The sequence below is a fragment of the Echeneis naucrates genome, chromosome 16 (assembly GCF_900963305.1).
Source record: "Echeneis naucrates chromosome 16, fEcheNa1.1, whole genome shotgun sequence".
Lineage (NCBI taxonomy): Eukaryota > Metazoa > Chordata > Actinopteri > Carangiformes > Echeneidae > Echeneis > Echeneis naucrates.
The window spans coordinates 7,593,812-7,614,570 of record NC_042526.1 but is presented as its reverse complement, the minus strand read 5'-3'; the positions used below and the strand labels follow the sequence as shown (position 1 = coordinate 7,614,570).

The window sequence follows — 20,759 nt, the reverse complement described above, 5'->3', positions numbered from 1 at the left end:
TGGAGTATGCATCTTTTCCCCCTGGCTATGTGGGTTTCCTCCAGGTACTCCCGTTTCCTCCCAAAGTCCCAAAGCCCGTCCAAAGACATGCATGTTTAGGTTGAGTTCGCCTCAGCCTGTCTCTATATGTTGGCCCTGCAATGGACTGTTGACCTGTCCAGGGTGTAACCTGCCCTTGCCCAATGTGAGCCGGAAATGGATAAGCAATAGAAGATCCTGCTCACCAAAACTAAAAACATAAGACAAAACACTGCCTGGTAGCTGGGCTTTTAAAGCTTTGGCATTAGCATCCCTTTCAAGGATCACAATTAATTACCTCTTCTGCAGTGTACTATAAGGGCAGTATATCCTCCTCTGGTAAATCTAAACATTCAAAATGATAAATAATTCATGGTCACATTACTCTTGCTCTTTGACTCTCCATTAAACATGATCCTGTGTCTCTCAAAGTAAACTTATGGACTGTGGAAGAAAACATTACAAAGGTTTTTAAAAAAAAAAGTAAAAGAGCAGCTGATGACCATATTCTGTACTACTGACTTCTACTCCAGCTCAAGTCCTTTAATAAGTCTCCCTGCTGTGATCATTAAAGTTTTATTAATCTATCTAAAAGAAGAAATGAAGAAGAAGAGGTCCAGATTCTGCACAGTCCTACTGCATATTCATGACAATGACAGATACACCCAGTTAATTAGGAGGATAATTTGAATTTAGTGGTTTTCTGTTTTTTGGCTTCTAATGCTGGACCTTTTGATACAGAATGCAGCAAACTAGTTTTATCAGAAACATAACACAACACTGCATATTTAACAAATATATAAGCGATGCACTTTAGCTTTATGATTCGATTGTATACTGTATGTTCATGCCCATGACCCACAGAGCAAATGGCGAAGTGTAATCCCTCTTGCAGAGTTGACCGTATGCCTGGGCGTATGCACAAATGGATTTGCTTTAGACAATCAAGGATGTCATTCTAACAAGCTGAAGAAGTATGGAGTCCGAACAGTCTCATAATGAATGAACTCTCGTGGGGGTTTTCATAGTAGCCTTTCGCAGTTTTGTTATTTTAGCCAATCAAACACAGTTGATTGGCTAATGAATCTGTCAATCAAAAACATTTGATTGACAGATTAATTAGATTGATTGACAGCTACCAGCCAATGGTGACGTTGGTTGACCTGCGTCGTCAGAGCAGTCTCAAAATTAAACGTACAGATTTTGTAATTGTACATTCAGCTATTCGTATGCTCCGTAAATTTATATTGCAAGTGTGCCTCAAAATTACCTTCACAAAGTCTGAAATACAACTACGAAACTGCAAAAGACAAGACCCGTGAGAGTTCATTCATTATGAGACTATTCTGACTCCATAAAGAAGCCTCTAGGATGAAAAGTATCTAACCAGTGTAGTTGCCCTTAATTCAACCCTTCTTTGAAAACAGGTTTATAGTCATGGCTAACTTGACCTAAAACACTGTGGCAAGAATAAGCTTTTTCTATTTCTTAATGACTGATGTTACAATGGTGGCCATGGTGCCAATTCCTGCCATTTTACACATTTCAAGTATGACAGCTACACAAAGAGCTGTTGAGCTGATATGACTGTGAAATAATGAAACAATGAAGCATTGGTCAGATACCCAGCAAAACTGATATGACTCTACCTTCTGTCTCTGCTGTATAGAGGTCATGGCGTCTGGCTGGAATTCCAGCTTGTCTGTCCGACATAGTTTCCAGTACAGGATTGAAATGATCACAATGACGACAAGGAGGGGAATCACCACCCCGATGACGATCCACATGTTGGTGTTCTCAGCATCGGAGGGTGAAGTGGTCACTTTCTCAACAGCTTCAGATAAAGAAGAAGGGAGAGCCATGTTAATTTTTTTTTTCAAGCACACCCCTTTTTGAATGCCATTAAAGGATTCAAGAGCATTGCATATAGATGCTAAGCTAAACTTGCAGTCTTGTTGGAGTGCTGGCTCTTGTCTCAATACTGTAATCCTCAATGAAGACCTTCCTGAGTTTTAATTAACACTCATTCTTTCCCCTGGGAAAGTACCATAAGACAACTCCCTTGAGGTGTTCTCATTAGGCCATCATCCCTTGTTTAGATTCCTAATGAGGAAGACAGACTTGTTGTACAGTGTGTACAAGGGGAGTTAATTAGCCCAAATGTTATTAAAAACATACAAAGGAACACACAGAGCCAGCAGTTAGTATGCAATCAATGCTTAGAGACATGAAAACTCTATTTCCATTTATCCATATTGAAGACCATCTTCTTCACCACTACATCATTTAGCGGCCCTTGAATGTCAGTTATCTACTATATAAGAGGTACTCACGCTGTGCTAAAATACCCTGTACACGATATCCCAAGATGATGGCAGCTCTTTGAACATCCAGGCTGTTGAGAAGGTTGGCTGTTTGGACTGCAGGCACCCTTTGACCACTGGGGCCCTCCACAAAATATACTATCTCCAAGGGGTGGTCCACACCCACCAGTCGGTTTGTACTTACAACCTTGAAGTTGGCACAATGAAAAAAGGTACAATTTGACAATTTTTCAAGTACTACTATATAATAATTCAGTACATGAGTAAGTGCACATATATTATCTCTGTGAATAAACTTATTAATATACAAAATAAAAGGTATCAGTTGTAATCAAAGTAACTGTACTCTATTAGCCAATTCCTGAGGTGTATGAATTACACAATTGAAGAATGTGTTTCTCTTTATGGTATAAAGATGACAAATATATTTAGCGAAAAATGAAATATCTGAGATATGTATTGATAGACTTAAACAAAACAAAGTCTGCTTGTTTAGCCATGTGATTGGGCATTTCTTGTAACACACACTGTGTTGTATATGGAAAGGATTAGATGGCCTGGTTGCCTGGATGTAATTCTGTTACACAAAGCAATCATAAGGCCAAATGTGTGCTGTGAAATGACTGCCTATGCTGTCCACAACTTTCTTAATCTGCTGGCAGACATCATGGCATCTTATGTCCTCTTCTAAACATAAACATAACCAGATGTAGTAAAAACATTGAAGGACACCTTATTCCTTCTTTGTGGACACACACTTGCAACCCACAGTTTACTAATCATCATGTTAACGGTTTTTAAATCTCTTTTACAATGAGACTACTTTTTAGTAGAATTACACTGAAAAATCAAGCAAAATTCATTTTTGAATGCATATAAATTGAAAAGATTTATGCAGCATATTTTAATGGTGATGCTCTCCCATTTGTTATCATAACCTGTAAATTTTTCTCCCCTGCAACATTTGTGGCCAGTAGGCAATGCTTGAGAATCTGGAAAAGATGTGCTTCCAAAAATGAGCATTAGATCCATGGAGGATGAGACATTAGTCTCAACATCAAGAAGTAGCTGACTAATGAAGGTCCTAATGAGCCAAATGCCACAATCTGAATAATAAAAATGTCTTTTTAATGGTGAACATGGTACCTCATCTTCTATGGACTTGTGTAATATTGATAACTTAATTTTTTTGGTCACTAGAGAAACTAAAATTAAAGCACACCAGCACTCCAGTTGGCCTCCACAGTCTCCACTATGCTGGAATTATATATTTTTTTAATACAAGCCCACAATAAAGCAGCCATGAATCTACACATTCATTCTCTGGGCTGTGCCTAATCCTGTCAGGAACAGAAATAACATGCCAAATATTTTACATGTAAGCATTTTTTCTCAGATTTTTTCTAAACATACATCATGCCCAAGCACAGATGAAAACAGTCTTGATATATTAATTCCCATCCTGTATTCCCATTAGAGTCTTCATTGTTTAAATAGTTCTCCATGTTGTTTAACACTTCTGAGGGAGATTGTGTGTGTGTGTGTGCATGTGTGTGTCCCTCTGCGTGCCCTGAGGTGCAGCGCAGTCTGCTGTCTGCATTACTGGAAAGAGTAAAGCGCAGGTCATGCCTGGGCTGACACAGAAAACGGCTGGGCAGGCTCCGTTATCCACAGTCTAATCCAGTCCATGCATGGTTATTAGAGTGGAAAGATGGCAGTGTGAATGTGTGTACTGCACGACCTCAATTCAACCTCCTCTCTTATCTGTCTCGGCAGACTCATAAAGTATTCCCATAGGTGACAATACCACGCTGACTCTGTTATGACAGTCTATGACATCTACTTGAGATACATATGTGTCTGTGTATGAGCAAAATACAAAGGAGATCTGAAGTTCAATCACCTTGCTCTCATTATATCTGACAGACATTCAGAGAGAGTGCCTTTGAGGTGAAAATTAAAAAAAACAAAAAAAAAAACCATCCAAATTAAACCTCATCAAAGCTCGATGGAAACGAAGGAACATTATACAGTTTCTGCATATGCATATTTTAGACTGAAAATGTTATTTTGCAATGCAGAAAGATGCCACAGCCTAAAATTAAAGATCTAATCTTAGCACAGAGACAGACACTAAAGGTTCACCATAACTGCATGGTCCTCCGTTTTCCAAAATTGCTCTGTGGGTTTTATGGAGACAAGGATGCGGGAGGCAGAAAGGTCAGAAACAGTGAGGCTGCTACTCAACCAATGATGATATTTATCACCCTGACAGCCCTCTAGTTTAAAGACCACCATATGCACTCAGACTTTGTAAGATTGGAACAGTTGTGCGTCTCTCGTCTCATAACAAGGCTCCTTTATTCAAGGATTTTGCTGTCCCTGTTCCACTGATTTTGTTATCTTTTACCTACCCTTCTGTCTATATCTTTTCCTCCATTATGCCTACCCACTCAACAGGAAACACAGACACTCTTAATCTGCCCAACTGAAGGATACAGACAGAAAAAGAAAGAATTAATAATTGATCAGCTCTTAGCAGTTCTATAGCTTACAGGATCCATCAAGTAACGGGGTTAGGAGAAATGAAGAAGAGGGGAAAAAAAAAAAAAAAGGAATCACGAGGCTGTGGTTGTTGAGTGGCTGGCCCCTGGGCTGAATGGGATGCTGTTGCCATGGTTACAGATCCCTATCTTGTCCCCTTAGAGATGAGCTGAGCAGGTGCAGAGTGAGCCCACAAAAACTGAAGCCTGATTAGTAAAACGGCAAGGCATTCACTGGTTGCAAACAATGCAACGCTCACATAATGAGCCCTCAGTACTCAGGCAAGGTAGTTAAAAAGAACTTATATCAGGGAATAATGATATAAATTGTACAAGCAAGGAAGCTTTCTCAAGATTTAGTAAGTAATCCATTAAAAAACCCAGAAACCTCGAGTTAAGCACATTTATAAGTTTTGTTATGCAAGTAACAAAAATTTAACAAGTAAATCCATTGTATACTTAATCTGGAGAAGCACATTGGAAATCAGTCGCTGCTATGTCACAGTGTTTCAAATTTGAGTATTGAGTGTTGAAATTGCAATCAAAGATAGACAGAGACAGAACATGTACCTGAATGCTGCTGTTGCCTATGGTGGTGGCTCTTTTAACACGCCTGGCTAATCCCATAGCCTCCCCAAGTAACATGGCAACCCGACGCTCCATGCTGGCTTGGAATGTTCTTTCACTCACTTTCTGGTCAAGCACACCAAGGAGCACTATACATAGACAACAGAAATACAATATAAGGTTAAAATGGTTTCACATTTACTGTATGTAATATGTATTTACATTTCAACATGCGACAGAATAGAAAAATCCAATATACCTGTTTTAACCCAGGAGGACCGAAGCACCTGACTGGTATTTAACTCTGGATAATGGAAAGCTGTAAAAGGATATAATGATGTTCAAGTAGAGTGACTTAACATGTAAATGGCTCAATTATAGTGACACAACTACAGTACTCACGCTCAGCAATCTGCAGTACAGGAAACCCCATGTAATAGCTGAATTCCACCATGGTGAGCTTCATCAGAGCATTGCTGACCTCCGACCCGATCAGATAACCCCTAGAACCACGCACAGTGAAGGTGATGTCGACCGGTTGTCTCACTAAACGTTGTTCCTGATATTTTGCCGCAGCCATGGTGATGTTTACAATCTGAAACACAATTAAACAGAAATGTAGCATCCAGAAGGCAAATGATTATACAACAAACATTTTCCTTTCTGCTATTGATGAAGTCTTGTGGAGAGCGTGTTTGTATCAGTGAACAGTTGCAGCAAACACTAGCATAGTGGTTAGAGCTGTTGCCCCACAATAAAGTTGTGGGTTCAGCTTCCGGGCCTGGGGCCTTTCTGTTTGCATGTCCAATGTGAACTGGAATTGGCTTGAGCATCACCGCGACCCGGGATACCGGTAAGTGGTAGAAGATTAATTCATTTCTACTTGGCAACTACTTCTTATATTTATTCAAACTGTAAGACTATAATACAGGCATCAGTTCAATAAGATTACACAAGCCTCGACTGAAGCCAGCTAACTACATAGCTAATAATCTTTTTATTTACAAACAGGAAGATTTTTTTAACCTGTAAAACTGAATTATGAACTCCCTCAGGAACACATCACCACGTGTGGTATCCTGGGGTTTGGTCCATGAGTGATGGTTAAATTGGGAGTGAGGTGGGGGGGAAGATTAATGTTTACCTGAACTGTGAAATTGGTTGACTCCTTTGAGCGGCGACGCACTTCTGCAAAAGCCTTGGTGAGACCTTTTTCAATACTCTCACTGAAGTTGCAGAACCGCACGTCTATGTGACTGGGAACAAACTGTAGGACTGCACAGATTGGAAAGATGGAGAATTTTAGCTCAAGTTTTAAGAATTTTCATGCCAAAATATAATTTTTTCCAACAAACCTGAATGACAGATTATGAAACGTCATTTACCTGTGTGGACTTGATATTTATTGTCGGGTGTTGTCCAGTTAGGAGATACAGAAAGGAAGCGGCGGGCAGACCTTCTCAGAGTGTTGATGACAGATATGGCTGTGTATACAACTGGGCCAGACACCACCCGAAACACCAAGTTTGGTGGGGGGTCCACAATCTTCACAGACAAAGTACAGACAATCATTTAGTGGCTTGTGTTAATTAAATAACTTTTTTTTTTTTAAGATAACTGACTATTGTGGATCTAATCTATGTGTTGTTTATTACAGGACCATATTTACCTGAAGCTCCACTGACTTGTTGAATTCTACTTTAAGTATGTCTTTGATTTGGGACTTGGCATATCCTACAGTGGCGCCGGAGGGGAAACCTTCAGAGGAGAGGATGAGGTCATAGATAGGTCATATTTCAATGTGACAATTTCTCATAGTTGTATAATTTAAAATTTCAAAAGGTAAGTCACAACATTCATACACGTAGACTGAAAAAGAGTTAGTTGCAAAACAAAATAAAGAACCTACCAATTTTCACTAAATAAACAGGCCTGTCAAAGTTGCAGAGATATTGTCTCGATGTTGGTGTTGCACTTGTGGTCTTTCCACTGGTGATAGGGATGATATTGATTCTAGTTGAGGCTTCAGTGATGGCAGTAACTCTAGTTGTGGCTTGACGAGTAGTAGTGGTGGCAGTTGTAGTCGAGGGCACAACAGAGACTGTGTTAGCTTCACTGCTAGCTGGGATCAGGCTCATTGTGGCTGGGTTGTCAGGTCCATCTTCAGTTACCCCCTGATCACCCAAAATGTCGGGGGGGGCCGAGAGTGACATTAGACATGGCTTCAGTTAAAACTAAAGTAATGCTATGAGTTTCTTCAGTTGTGGAAGTTGAGTCTTGGGGGGCTAATTCTGTCATGCCAGCAGTCGTGTTGGCAACAGAATCAATGGGAGCAGAAGAGGAGGATATTGTTCCTACTAAGACAGGTGTGGTGTGTTGGGGGCTTTGAAATGAGGAATCTGTAACAAACCAATTGACATCTGTCATAGAGGATGAAGATATTAAATCATCTGGCAGCAAAGGCGTGGTTGTGGGAAGTATAGCATGTGTTAATACAGTGCTTTCCAGCCCAACAGTATGAGTAGGTGCGGACCAATCTGTGGTGGATGCCTTACCACCCCAAATGGAAGAAGAGGTATCAAAGAAGTGGTTTGGGACTCTTGAAGGATCTATAGAAGGCTCAGAAACATTGAGCAGTTGAGGACTTTCTTCTGTGGTGACAACTATTGTTGAATCATCATGAGGTTCAAACCCTGACTGATCACTAAAGGTCTCTTCCTCAGTCCATTTGGCATCATTGGTGACGTTGCTGGTGGGTGTGATGACTGTAGTACTGATAGACACCATGGTAACGTTCCCTCTCTGTTCAGCTGCAGTGTCTGAACTGTTATTCTCCTTGGTCAACTGAATGGTGTAGTACTCCAAGCTGTTCATGTCAGGTAAGAGGACATCTGTTGGCTGGATTGTGAAAGTATCAGCCCAATCTATGTCAGAGATATCAGGTATATCACTGTCAGCTATGGGAGTAGGTGCCATTGTATAGTGAATTGTTGAGGAAAAAGAGGAAGGATGTACGGATTTTAATGGAACAATTGTACTGTATGCTGTCATAAGGCTGGGAGAAGGTGAGTGGTGAGGAGGAGGCATGGACAAAAGAGGTATGCCCACTCTGGAAGGGAAAGATGTATCATAGTGCTCTGTGTATTCCTCTTGGTCATATGAGTCTGAGGGAACCTTGGTGACTAAAGAGTAGTCATTTCCATCGGAATTTAAGATTGACATTGTCTCCACATAGTCCCCAGATCCCCAGTCCAATTCCATTGAGTTAGTTGGATAGAAGTCCTCTGGAGGAGCTTCTGTGGGTTCAGACAAAGGTGATGAAGGATTGGGGGCGATGAAAGGCACATTGTAACTCGGGGACAAAATATCCTCTGCTTTGGGTAACATGTTTATGCTATGCACTGGTTTTTTTTCCCCTAAGGGAAGACTGCTGGGGCTCAACTGATTCACATCAAAGATTTTAAGATAAGATTCATCTGCTGGTGAGTCAGCAAAAGCCAAATTTAGAGGCTCATGTGGATCAACAGGTTGTGAGGGTATGGTTGCAACTGTTTGCTCTGATGTAGCCTCCTGTTGATTTCTGAAAACTGCGAGTTTAGCATCTAAAGGTTTGTACTCAGAAGTAAGACTGAGCTGAGGCGTAGCTGACCCTGAAGTCGAGGGACTTAATTGTGTTACAGAGATGTTTGATTGAGACTGTAGCTGGGGTCTTGTAGGAGTTACAAAAAGAGAGGAAGATTGCTTGGTAGATTTTATACTGGCCAGCTTCCAGTCTAAAGGGAGTTTAGCTGGTGCCTCAAACTGTGGACTTGACCCAAATGCAGGTTCAGATGGGCTGAATGATGGAGTGGAAAGAGGCTGTGGTTCGTCTGCAAGGATCTCACTTGGTGCGAAGGATTTGGCGTGCTCAGAAGGAACATGTCCCCACTGAGCAAGCATGATGTCAGTCCTAGTTTCATGGTTAGTTTCAGTAATGGTTGGCAGGGAACCAGGTAAATCTGAGCTCTCAGAGGCAGTGTAATATGAGGCTGGTAGGTTGGATAGTGTTGACCCTGTTGAACTTGGAGAATCTCCAAGGAATCCCATGGGGTGGTATGTGGTGTCCAACTCATCAGCTGGTGGAATAAAGAAAATACCTCAGTCTCATCTTCAATGAACCAAATATTTAAGTGCTGGCAAAAAACTCATATATAGGGATCAGGGCTGGACAAATTAGAAACAGTCAATTAGTACAGATCATCCATCCTCAGCCTTAAGTAGACTGAGCAAAGATCAACACTGATATAAGAGTCAACCCCGCTCACAAACACATTTGATAAGATTACAATTCACCATCAAATGAGTCACTCTTACATTGGCTACTTCTGGGACAAAGGTTACAGAGTGATAAAGAGATTGTATAGCAAAATAGGACAGTATATTCATTCTGTTGGACAATGCTCTGGTTGTTTAGGATGTTATAACTTAGCTTACATTGAGATTAAATCAATACTATATTGACAGCAACAGTGAGCATGGTTTTGCAGGAAAAAAAATAGTATTGCAAAATGTACAATATAGCTGATTCTCATTTACATTTCATTCAGAATCTATTTAAAATGTCCCAAAATTGGTTTAAATTAAAAAAAAAAAAAAAAAGAGGCTCTCTGCCTCCATTTTGTTCTGGAACATACGCATGTGTGGTAAGCACCAAAACAAGGAGGAAACTATGATAATAGAAGAGAGATTCCACTGGCCCTGTCCTCATTGAAGGCAAAGATTTGGACTCATTTTGGTTTTTACCCAGAGTCCCATAAAATCTGTTTTATTTTTTCCCAAATTCTGTTTAAATTTTTCTGATATTTGTTTTGTTTCCACTTTTTCATTGAAGGGGTCCAGTCTCTCGTCTCGTCTAGTCTCTAGTCTATGGAGGGGTCCGTTCTTGTCTTTGGGGGCGGGGGCAATCTGTGGAGGGGTGGTCCAGCTACAGTACTGTGGCACAAGAGCTCATGGTAAATAAATAGGACAGACAGAGATGAGATGAGACGCCTGCTTAAATAAAACAAGTTGTCATACTATCAGTCTTGGTGCTATGTTCAAAATGAATCACAATCCATGTCCACTGAGTTTTCAAATATAAACAAAAAAGAAATTCAAGGGGAAAATGCTAAATAATTCTACTAAAGAAGCTCAAGGCCATGTCTTGCTTTCATCCTTAAAAGTAGGTCTCTCATGGAGTATGACTTTTAAGGTGTCTTTGTTGCCATTGCCAGAAGCAAGCAACCACCAATAGCCTCGACATTGTGAGTCAGCAGCAGCTGGTACTGCTGCTGCTCTTTGTAGTGAACTGAAGCTCTACAGAATCATACACACTTGAAAATAGCTGTAGAATCAGCTGAGGGAGAAGACTATTTTTAACACCGGGAGCACAAAATTCACTTATAAATGATAATAAAAACCATCAGCAAAAAATTATTTATCACTAGAGCATCATCTTCAATTTACTGCATCACTTCATTTAAGCACACTGCCCCTGGCTTCGCCCAGGAAAAAACAACAAAAAAAACTCAGCCCAACTTAATTACAACTTACACTAGTACCTTATCAAGTCAACATGCTATTATAAAAGAGCCCATAGGAAAGCATTTGGGAAGCCAGAGCCAAGACTTTCTCTTCAGAAGGCTAGTCAGTGCTGCACATTCTCAAAAAGGCCAGACAGCTCATGGTCTGCTGTGCCAAGTCTTTGAGCCCCAAGGGATGTACCACACAGCTGGGCACACTCTGAACACACCAAATAATGTGCCTAACCATTAATGGAAGGAAAATCGAAAATATAGAAGCATGTATCATACAGTTGCGTGTTTAATCCTGGCCTTATTTCACTGTTTCGTAAGAAAGTTAATGAAATCCCTGAAATATTATATCCCCACGAATGTGACTCTGCCTTTGGCACAGATAACATTAAAAATAACCAATCAAGGAATAGACATGCTCTGTAGGAGGCCATGTTTGATACCAGAACAGGCTGATGTTTGAGGTCATAGTATGCTCCATGACCTTGAAATGTCACCTCATCTCAACATGGCCCAATTTCAGACAATTGCTCATGCAAGAATTGATGACAAAACATCCTGCTAATTCAAACTTGAGACTATCACTGATAGGTGATTGATGATAATACTGACAGTTGTGCTGATGATGACCAATGATGAGGATGATGATGGAGAGAACAAAGACGAGAAAAAAAAAGAAGGTAAAATTGTAATTTTATTAACAATAGAGACCAAAACGTATAAATTAAAAATAAAAAAATCAAATAGTATGCTAGACTGAAGGCTCAACTATATTTGTATAGAGATGTGCCTGGTTATTCTTAATAATTAACCAGGCATTAACCTAATCTTAGGTAATGATAGTCAGAGTTTAGTGCGACAGACAGCAGACCAGCAAGTTCAGCATGAATTGGGGCTAACATTACAGTCAGCTAAAACTGACAAAGGCCTTGCACACTTAGCAGCACTGCCACCTGTCCCCTGAAACACAAGTGTGCCACACTCGACTGGACACTCATTGGTGGCCTGTCTTTGAAACTAAGCACCATGACCCATGTAGAGTGACACCTTCAGATATCAAGTCATGAGAGCAGAAACGTCAAGTATTCTACTCCTGCATTGAGTATGCCAGTACAATCTGTTAATCTCTTTTCATCTCAGTCTCACAGTCATTCAGTGAGTCCCATTTTGATTTCCTGTAGTAGGTGAATCAATTTCACAACAAATTCTTATTTTACTGGCAACAAAAACTCTTTACAAGAATTAAATCAGGGCAGTACTGTCTTAGCAGTTTTTAAATGTGATTAAGAAACTGTGTTAAGTTTTAAGAATTTAAACAGAAAAGCCAAAAATAGTGCTTCTTCAAAACTAAAGAAAAGTTAGAATACCCTGTGTCAACCTCACATAAAAAGGCATGAATGAAAAAATATGTCTCATTACAACACTGAGGAATTAATGCAGTATGATTTAAATTTATTCATTGCATGAAAAATCCCAGGCTAATGAGATTCTATTTCCATTCATCAGGCCATGGTGCGTTTTGTAGCCCACATGTGGTCTCATGAATAGCAGCCTTGTACATGGCAAAGAACTAAATTTGCATTTGACCAAATTAACAAATTAACAAACCCTACAAGGCTGCAGTTATTTACTCTGGGCTTCCAAGTTGTTTTTGCATCTGGTAAATAAGTGGAGGTGTTATGTGTTAATTAAAATACACATTTTGCTGCCAACAAAGTGGTGAACCTTTTTGCTGTGAATTTCTCAGAACATTTGCACCTATAAAAAAATCTGTATTAAGAAAGCGAAGGAACATAAACCAATGCCCATTATGTGGCTTGCTTGATTTGTTCTGTCTGTGTCACCAGGTTGCAGGCTTGGATCACTGCTAGAAATCACTTAAAAAGGATTCTGACAGGACGAGGAATATTACTGCTGGTGGCTGATCTGATGTTTCTTTCTAAAATCCCTACAAAGGAACAAAAATCTACGGAACAGACTGTGAGAAAGATACAAATCAGGCATTAGAAATAGCACAAACCCATTTACCTGACATGGATAATAGCAACAATATCTTTTGACAGCATATACTGCATCATCACAACTTTCCAGTAAGGGTTAGGGTTAGGGTAAACCCAGTAAAGTATGTGTCTGAGTGTTATTACACATGGAAATTAATGTGGCAAAGGAGACATGTTTTTTTCTATTTGACTCTGACTACAACCACAGTTTATTTTGCTGGCTTAAAGATACTTAGTTTTATACAATTTATAATTTACAAATATCTAATAATTTTGGAGTTGTGTATATAAAAACTGTCAATGTTTGAATATTCATGGGTCAACATATTAGATTTTACTAAGTTCTTAGATCTGACATATAGATATTATATTTCTGAATATGATCTTCCAATAAAACTTGGAAGATGAATTCAGACTTTTGAAAGGAACTGTGAAAACACAAACATCCTTACAAGTGAGATAAAACTTAACTTTGGCTTTACTGTCCTCGTGACAACTGATCCCAAGGCTGAAACAGAGTTAACCTGATAATGCCTGTTTGCAGACAGTGCTTTGCTTATGTCTGGAATTGACTCACAAAATTCCTTCCTTTGGTCTCCTCTACTCGACCAGACCCTGAACTCACATGTGAAGACAAAGGCAACAGAGCAATACTGTTAACTTAATTGTCCTTTAACACATTGAAATATGGTGTCAAAGAGTTCATAGACAATTTTGTTATTTTGGCAGCTGTAGTTGCAGAACAAAAAGGACAACAAACAGGTTTCTGTCTATGTTTGCTTTACTGGAACTGGAACAAATATGATTTGTCTGCTTAGAAGATGAGAAAGCTAATTTGGAGGAGGAGTCAGTGCTTTCAAGCTAAGGGCTAGATCCATGAGTCTCAGTATAAACCAATAACATATGTACAGAAGCTGTCCAGCAGTGATTTTTGGGGGTATTTCCTGAGGACTGACTCACCTCTAACTATCCCAATAAGCTTACTGCAGCAGGTATTAGTCAAGCGGCCAAGTTTGCATCATAGAATAATGCACACAGACACATATACTCTTATGTGTCTAGAAACCTGAGATACCAATTACAGAGCCCTATAATGATATCATTTCCTATGTTTGCCAGACTCCTTATTCAACAAAAAAGAAAGTCTCCTAATAGTTGTGTAATTTGAAAAAAAAAAAAAAAAAAAAAAAAAAAAAAAGAAAGGGTCTGTTGGTATTAATGCTTACGAACTACAACCCCACATGTGGTTCTGTTTTCAGCTGAGCCCCTTGCGTGACTGGCTCTTTTCAGTTGGCAGGAGCTGCATATACTGAGTGCAGTCAAGCAATCAAGATATGGCTATGTTGACATTTGGTTTATCGGGGAAGCTTTTAAGACGGGAAAGATTCCATTGTTTTTATCATTGGAGTTGATTCAGATCATGTTCTCTGCCAAATCTCAAGCAGCCACCCACAGAAAAGAAAATCAGTGTGATTTCATGCATTATAAACCTGCACCGTTTCTAGCTGCACCAACTTGTTGCATCAAACCTATAGGAACAGTACAAGATTGGAGCTTTACATCAATGAAGCCTTTAATTAGAAACTCAGTTTTAATCATGATCTAATATGTCAATAACAGGAAAGAACCACACAAAGTTTTGTAGTTGAAGAATTGGCCAACATATACCAAAAAGCGATTCATCTGATTTGGCTAAAAATGAGTATGGGAATGGAGACTCACTGAGGTCATGCCTGAACATCAAATATTCACGTGATCTTTGTTTTGTTTTCCTGAGGGAACACTTTTAAAGAGAAACAGGGGGAGCAGGATAAGGGGGAGGGGAAGCAAGCAGTATGAGAGTCAAACTCAGAAGGAGGAAGAGAGGTCACAGGAGGAGAGTTAGGGAGTTAGAATTAAAGGTAGTCTTAGTTGCAAGGAAAGTTGACTTTTTGAAAGATTTTCAGTGGTTTAGTAGGTGTTCTCACTATGTTGGGCTGCTGAATAAGAGATTTAAGACGTCACTGCCACCCCCCCCTCCAAAATGCCCCGCAATGCTCTGCATACAGGGACATCAGACTATACTTCTCCACTTTCTGCAGTGCTGATTTTCTATGAAAGACAGGAAGGCAAAAACTTGTAACCAGAGAGGCACAGAGGACTGTGTCACTCAGCAACCTCCTCTACCCTGCCTCATTTCTCCCAATACAAGCCACTTTCAGGCTTTAGGTCCTCTGAGAACTATCACCATCCAGAGACTTCAGTTAATCTGTCATTAAAAGGAAAACGTTTTGTAGTTTATCTTACAGTCAATACACAAGTAGAAAATGGAAAAATCTGTGAAAGGCTAAGCTTAATGCTTATTGTAGGAGCTTGATAGTTGAGAGGTCCAAAACAATATGATTTTGCCTAGAGGGACTTGAAAGAGGCCAGGCTGAACTGCACCATCTGCTCTGATAAATATATAAATAATCAGCTGCAGTTCATCAGAGCACAGAGTGAGTTGGGCTGAGCACAATGTGGACTTCACATTGCCTTCTATCGATTAGGAACTTTGCATTGCACATTTCAAGCACCCAACTCAGGCAGGTAGTTAGTGCAGCAAACTGTAAGCACAAACATGGGGATCTCTTTATAACAAGAACGTATTGCAGAATTGCCTACTCAGCAATCACACCATAAAAATTTATGTTTTTGTTTACTTGTGTCTTGTGTTTACTCTAAAAAGTAAACCAACAAGTTTTTGTTTTACTAAGCCAGTTCACGGTCTCAGAGAATGTAGTATTTTGGTGGTCATTTGATGATTATATAAAAAGAAAACATCTCTATGTTCCCAAAATAAATGAGTTGGTTACAAGACAAGATGAGCAGAGATTTTATAAGATAAAGAATCCAAACATGGAGGTAGATTCCAATGTTAGCTGTGTAGGGGGGAAAAAATGCAAGGTGTTTCTCTCTGTGATTAAATAAGTTTTTTGTACTCAACAGTACATATGCCAAATTTAGACACTTGCATGATGCTGAAGCTGTAATGGAAAATCGCCTTGGTAAAACTGAAAGGAAAAAAAAAAGTTAAGCAAAATCACTAACAGATGTACATTCAAAAGCTCCCACTATGGCACCTTCACCTCAAAAACCCCCACTATGACGATGATGTAGGTAATAATGGACAACTGGAAAAAATAACGTCAATGAGTGTACAATGAGCCTCAGAATAGCTGACTAAATTATAACTTTAACATTGGAACATGATATCAGAACTAACAGACACTGGACACATTGTGAAAAAATGCTTCAGCCTATTATCATTGACCCACCCTTGACCGGTGGATAAGCTCCTACCACTCTCCACACGGCCAAATAATGCTGGAAGAAGCTATCAGTGAACAGTCAGGGTCTTCCGCTGGCTGCTCACCAATAGATCTGTGTAGTGGAGCAACAGGACTGGTGAGCGAAACAGTGCCCAGTGTTTGGCTTTTGATGGGTTCTAACCATTGATCTGCTACTGGCTCCCTGCTCTAATGAATAATGAATGGCCATATTGTCATCCCACACAGATCACATTTCACAGGGCAATGGACTGCACTGTTAATTAGTCAGGACCTTTTCGGCCTGCAGCTTGCTGTGTCAAACTCACCATTCGCTGCACTGGAGATAGAGAATGTTGGGGAAAAATTGCACTTCATGCACATGATGTTTATTATTATATCTTTGATTATATCTTTCATCAGGGCTAGACAGTGGTTCAATGATGTAAAATGTTTCAATAATGGTGAGATGGTTTTTCAACACATTTCTGATATTTTTATGCATGTTATTTACAGTATCTGTCACTGAGGGTCTATAGCACAAGAGGCTACATTGGTGATACATGGCGTACACCACAGGCATGCAGCTTCTGCTCAGCAGTAGTAGGCTAGGCTCAGACGCAGAAGTTTTAGCTGCTAAATGTGACCCCTGACTGTAATACAAATGTGACTGCACAACTCATAATAAAGCAGAGTAAATAGCTGATAAGAGAAAAGACATTAGAAGAGACTCAGTAGTGTGGAAGAGGTTTGGTTATCAACGATCGGCTAAACTTCAGATTTCTTTGTGCTACTAAATTTGACGGTGAGGAGTCAACCAGCAGCGATTGTCATTGTGTGTTTTTTGTATATGAAGGATGAATACAAATAAAATGTGAGCCCTGATTTAGGAAGGAAGGAAGGAAGGAAGGAAAAGTGTTAAGATTTATCATTTAGGTTTATATATGTCAAGGTATTTCTTTTAAAATAGAACTTTAAGCAGAGGAGAAAAAAGAGCAACTATAAAAGTAAGACGTATGGAAATTACTGTAAGATGTTGAGTCTGGAAGAGTAATTATATGCACATCGCCTTACTCTATTTGACCTAGAAACTGTAACGTGTGCTTTTCTGAGTTGAGAAGAAAAAGCTATTAAGAATGCCGAACCAGACTGTGGAAATTCATTTGCCAAGTGCTTGATGATGGGCAAAGTCATACAAAAACCAAAGCTGTGTGCATATGTGCAGTGTATACACACACACACACCAAAGGACGCTTCAAACTAGTATGTATACTAAACTATGTAGGACAAAATCCCAGTAAAAGGATTATGCAAACATTGGACTGTGACATGAACAGATTTACACAACTATTATAGTCTATACAATGTAAGACTATACAATTCCTCAGGGAAAAAAACCCTAATAAAAGGCTCATCTTTAGATTTCCTGTTATATAGCAATAAAAAAGAAAAAAGAAAAATAAATAAACAATTTGAGAACTTAACACACTAATTCAGAACAGCATATAATTATCTGAGGCCTGTCAAAACCACGACTCAAATGTATCCTCATGTGAAGCACTGTTTTATCAGAGAAAAACTGTCGATTAGATGCTCCTCAAAGTGATATCTTACCTTGGTGGGATGATCAAAACTGTGAGGATATCAATGTCAAGCAGCTGCTCTACTTTTTAGAAACAACCCTGACATCTCTTGTGCAAAAACGAAAACAGGGATGATTACAGGCTATAGCATACATGTTAACTTTATTCCCCCAATTTTATCACACAAATTGTGCCACTTGCCAAGAAAAACAATATATATCTGCACCGCATACTGTATATCACACCAGCCAAATGAGCACAAAAGTATAAAATAAACAGATATCTCATGGGGGTTTGAGATAAATAAAAAAAAAAAAGTAAAAAATTGTCACTCAAAATGCCAAAATTTGAAGAATTTAAAACAAGTAATGTCAAAGTACAAAGTACATACAAGTACAGGTAAAATGAAATGAAATGAAATGGAAATTGTTTACAGCACAACGTATCTGTTTTTCATCTATACCAGGTCTTTATGCTTGATAACACCAATTTCCTCATAAAAACACTTAAACAATCAACTGAAGAAATAGCCTGCAATGTAGGTCATAAACTGAACATCTATGAATGGAAGTGTTATCACATCAGATGGCATGACCCTGGCAATTACTACATAATTCTATTAACACATAATATCATGAGTTTCTTGGCTGCCTTTAAAATAGGTTTGTTACACTGGGTAGTGTGTGGGGGAGGGGACTTGGTGGGATTAACTCATTATAAAAGTAAGCCCTGAGAAAACACATATCAAGAGGATGACTTTAGACCCTTTCTCTTTCTCTAATTACTGGATATTGGCTTAAGCCCACAGTCCGTGTAGGGATAGGGCCACTTTGCCTCTTTTAAAACCAGATCTCGATGGGTAGACAGCAAGCATGTTATTTAACCTCAATATAAAGACTTTTTTTTATGTGAAGGTACACCACCTCAACCCTTTTTCAAACAGCAAATATGTACACTATTTAACTAAAGTAAAACTGGAACTATTAGTGCTCTCCACCATTTATATCTTAATTTCTTTGGATGAAGATGAGGACAAGTTTTGGGTGGAAGAATTGGCAGTAGTGGCCTCAAGGTAATGACAGCAAGCTTGTGACTGGAAGGTCATAGATTAAGTTGGTCTTGAGCAAGGAATATAATAACAGTACAGCTGTTTGGTGGCCCACAAAAGAAATTTAACTAAGTGTTGACTATATCAGTGTGCGCAATAGTGTCAAGTACTGTCAAATAAAATGTGACGGTTAAATTTTATGTTGTTTCATTAAATGATGAATGACTAAAATATGATATTTTGGATGCCACACACAACACACACTCAACAAACAAAGGTAACTTTTGTCTTTAAGTTTAGTGGAATTTATGTAGCTATTCATTTAGAATAGCCAGGTTATAGTACAATTTGTGGATCTTATTGTGAACAGTTAATTATGTTAAATAATTAATAAGATACATCAATGAAGTTAAAATAAGGAACATTAAAGGGCATTTTTTTCCCCTTGAAAATTATCTCTATGTTCATAGTCTTTGTTTGGCTTTTCAAGTGCAAGATATCTATTACTAGTCAATACAATGCTCAATGAATGCTGTACATGAAAAAGAGCTCCGTCAGTGATGTGACACGGTACAAATTAGGGGATCATGCTGTGTGAGTCAGGGTGTTGTCTTACCTGCAGCAGGTGAGCTGGTAGCAATCAGTGTTGCCCACACCGTCATCCCAAGAAACACTGCACGCTGGCTACGGATGTGCATAAAAAGCTCGAGCATCAGCACCAAACCCACAGAGGAGAATAAACCTGCCATGGTATGGCGGAGGCAAGGTCAAGGCATTTCATCCACTTGGGAAGAAAAGAGTCGTGCCAAACAGTCAGTCAAGGTTTGGGTTACTGAGGACTGCCTGGTTTGGTCTCCTTTGGTTTAGGCCCCTCCTTCCGCAACATGTGCTTGCCAAGAAGAAGAAGGGCTGTGGAAAACAAAAGAGTAACAGTGTGACTCTCAAAACACAGCAATCACAAATAACACATGAGCATCGCTCAATTTAATCAGCCAAAAGCTCGGGTTTGTATGAACACACGCTCAATTTGTATGACTCTACACATTTCTTCAATTAGGGTTGCATTTCCTTTGCTATATTTTATTTTAGTGGGAGCTCTCTGCCTCTAAAACACACACACACACAAACAAACAAACGAACAACGCAACTTTACATCCCATGTTTAAAACAGATAAATAAACCTGACAGGTTTCATGCAGAGGGGCCAACCAGGTCACGATGAGGGAAATGATGGATTATAACCTCATTCAGACTCCCCTATCAAACTAAAGGATGATGAAGGTGCAGTGAGAAATGTTAGGCAAAGGAGAGCTGCAGACAGACTTCATCAGCATGGCCATCTTTGTGTCCCTCTGTCCGCCTCTCATCCTACATCCCGTCCCGTTACGAGCAAGCTTAACGGTCATCCCTCCTCAGGGTGCCACAGCAACATGCTAAAATCAGGTTAGCTAACACTCCGATTATATTCCCCATAGCTCGCTCTGAGAACACAGATAAAACGGCATAATATATATATATTATATTTTATCATTTCCCCCCCAGCCATTCCTGTCAGCCAGCACATAGCTGCGTATTCATACTTACCCCCCCCCCCCCCAAAAAAAAAAAAAAAAGAAAAAAAAGAAAAAGAAAGAAAAAGGGGAGCCCAAACTCTGCCAATTCCTTTGTCTGGGTCAGAAAAAAAAATGTCCTTGGGAGATCTGAATTGTTGGCCGAGGCTCGGCCATTAAGTGTCCGGTACACACCTGCGTTTTTCGGTCATTTCAGAGCAGACGTGATGTGCGTTAGCTGCTGGTAGCTGCTTTTCATCTGACACTCTTTTGGAAACACTTACCAC

The 20,759-nt window shown here is 39.5% G+C and overlaps 2 protein-coding genes across 2 annotated transcripts in view; both read right to left on the bottom strand.

Annotated features, from left to right (window-relative positions):
• Positions 1-7,617, bottom strand: part of LOC115056978 (UPF0606 protein KIAA1549) — a 19,296-nt gene extending 11,679 nt beyond the window's left edge. The window contains exons 1-9 of the mRNA XM_029523810.1: positions 7,362-7,617; positions 7,122-7,210; positions 6,838-6,997; positions 6,597-6,727; positions 5,855-6,047; positions 5,712-5,771; positions 5,456-5,601; positions 2,352-2,529; positions 1,668-1,852 (exon numbers count right to left, since the gene is read on the bottom strand). Of these exons, the coding sequence (XP_029379670.1) occupies positions 1,668-1,852; positions 2,352-2,529; positions 5,456-5,601; positions 5,712-5,771; positions 5,855-6,047; positions 6,597-6,727; positions 6,838-6,997; positions 7,122-7,210; positions 7,362-7,590 (1,371 nt within the window). The 5' untranslated portion in view covers positions 7,591-7,617. The remainder of the gene's footprint in view (positions 1-1,667; positions 1,853-2,351; positions 2,530-5,455; positions 5,602-5,711; positions 5,772-5,854; positions 6,048-6,596; positions 6,728-6,837; positions 6,998-7,121; positions 7,211-7,361) is intronic.
• LOC115056979 (mucin-5AC-like) lies at positions 7,617-20,759 on the bottom strand. The gene is made up of 3 exons (XM_029523811.1): positions 20,668-20,759; positions 19,539-19,831; positions 7,617-9,567 (listed from the first exon to the last, which is right to left on the bottom strand). The coding sequence occupies exons 2-3, from the start codon at positions 19,669-19,671 to the stop codon at positions 7,631-7,633; spliced, it is 2,070 nt and encodes a 689-aa protein (XP_029379671.1). The 5' UTR covers positions 19,672-19,831; positions 20,668-20,759; the 3' UTR covers positions 7,617-7,630.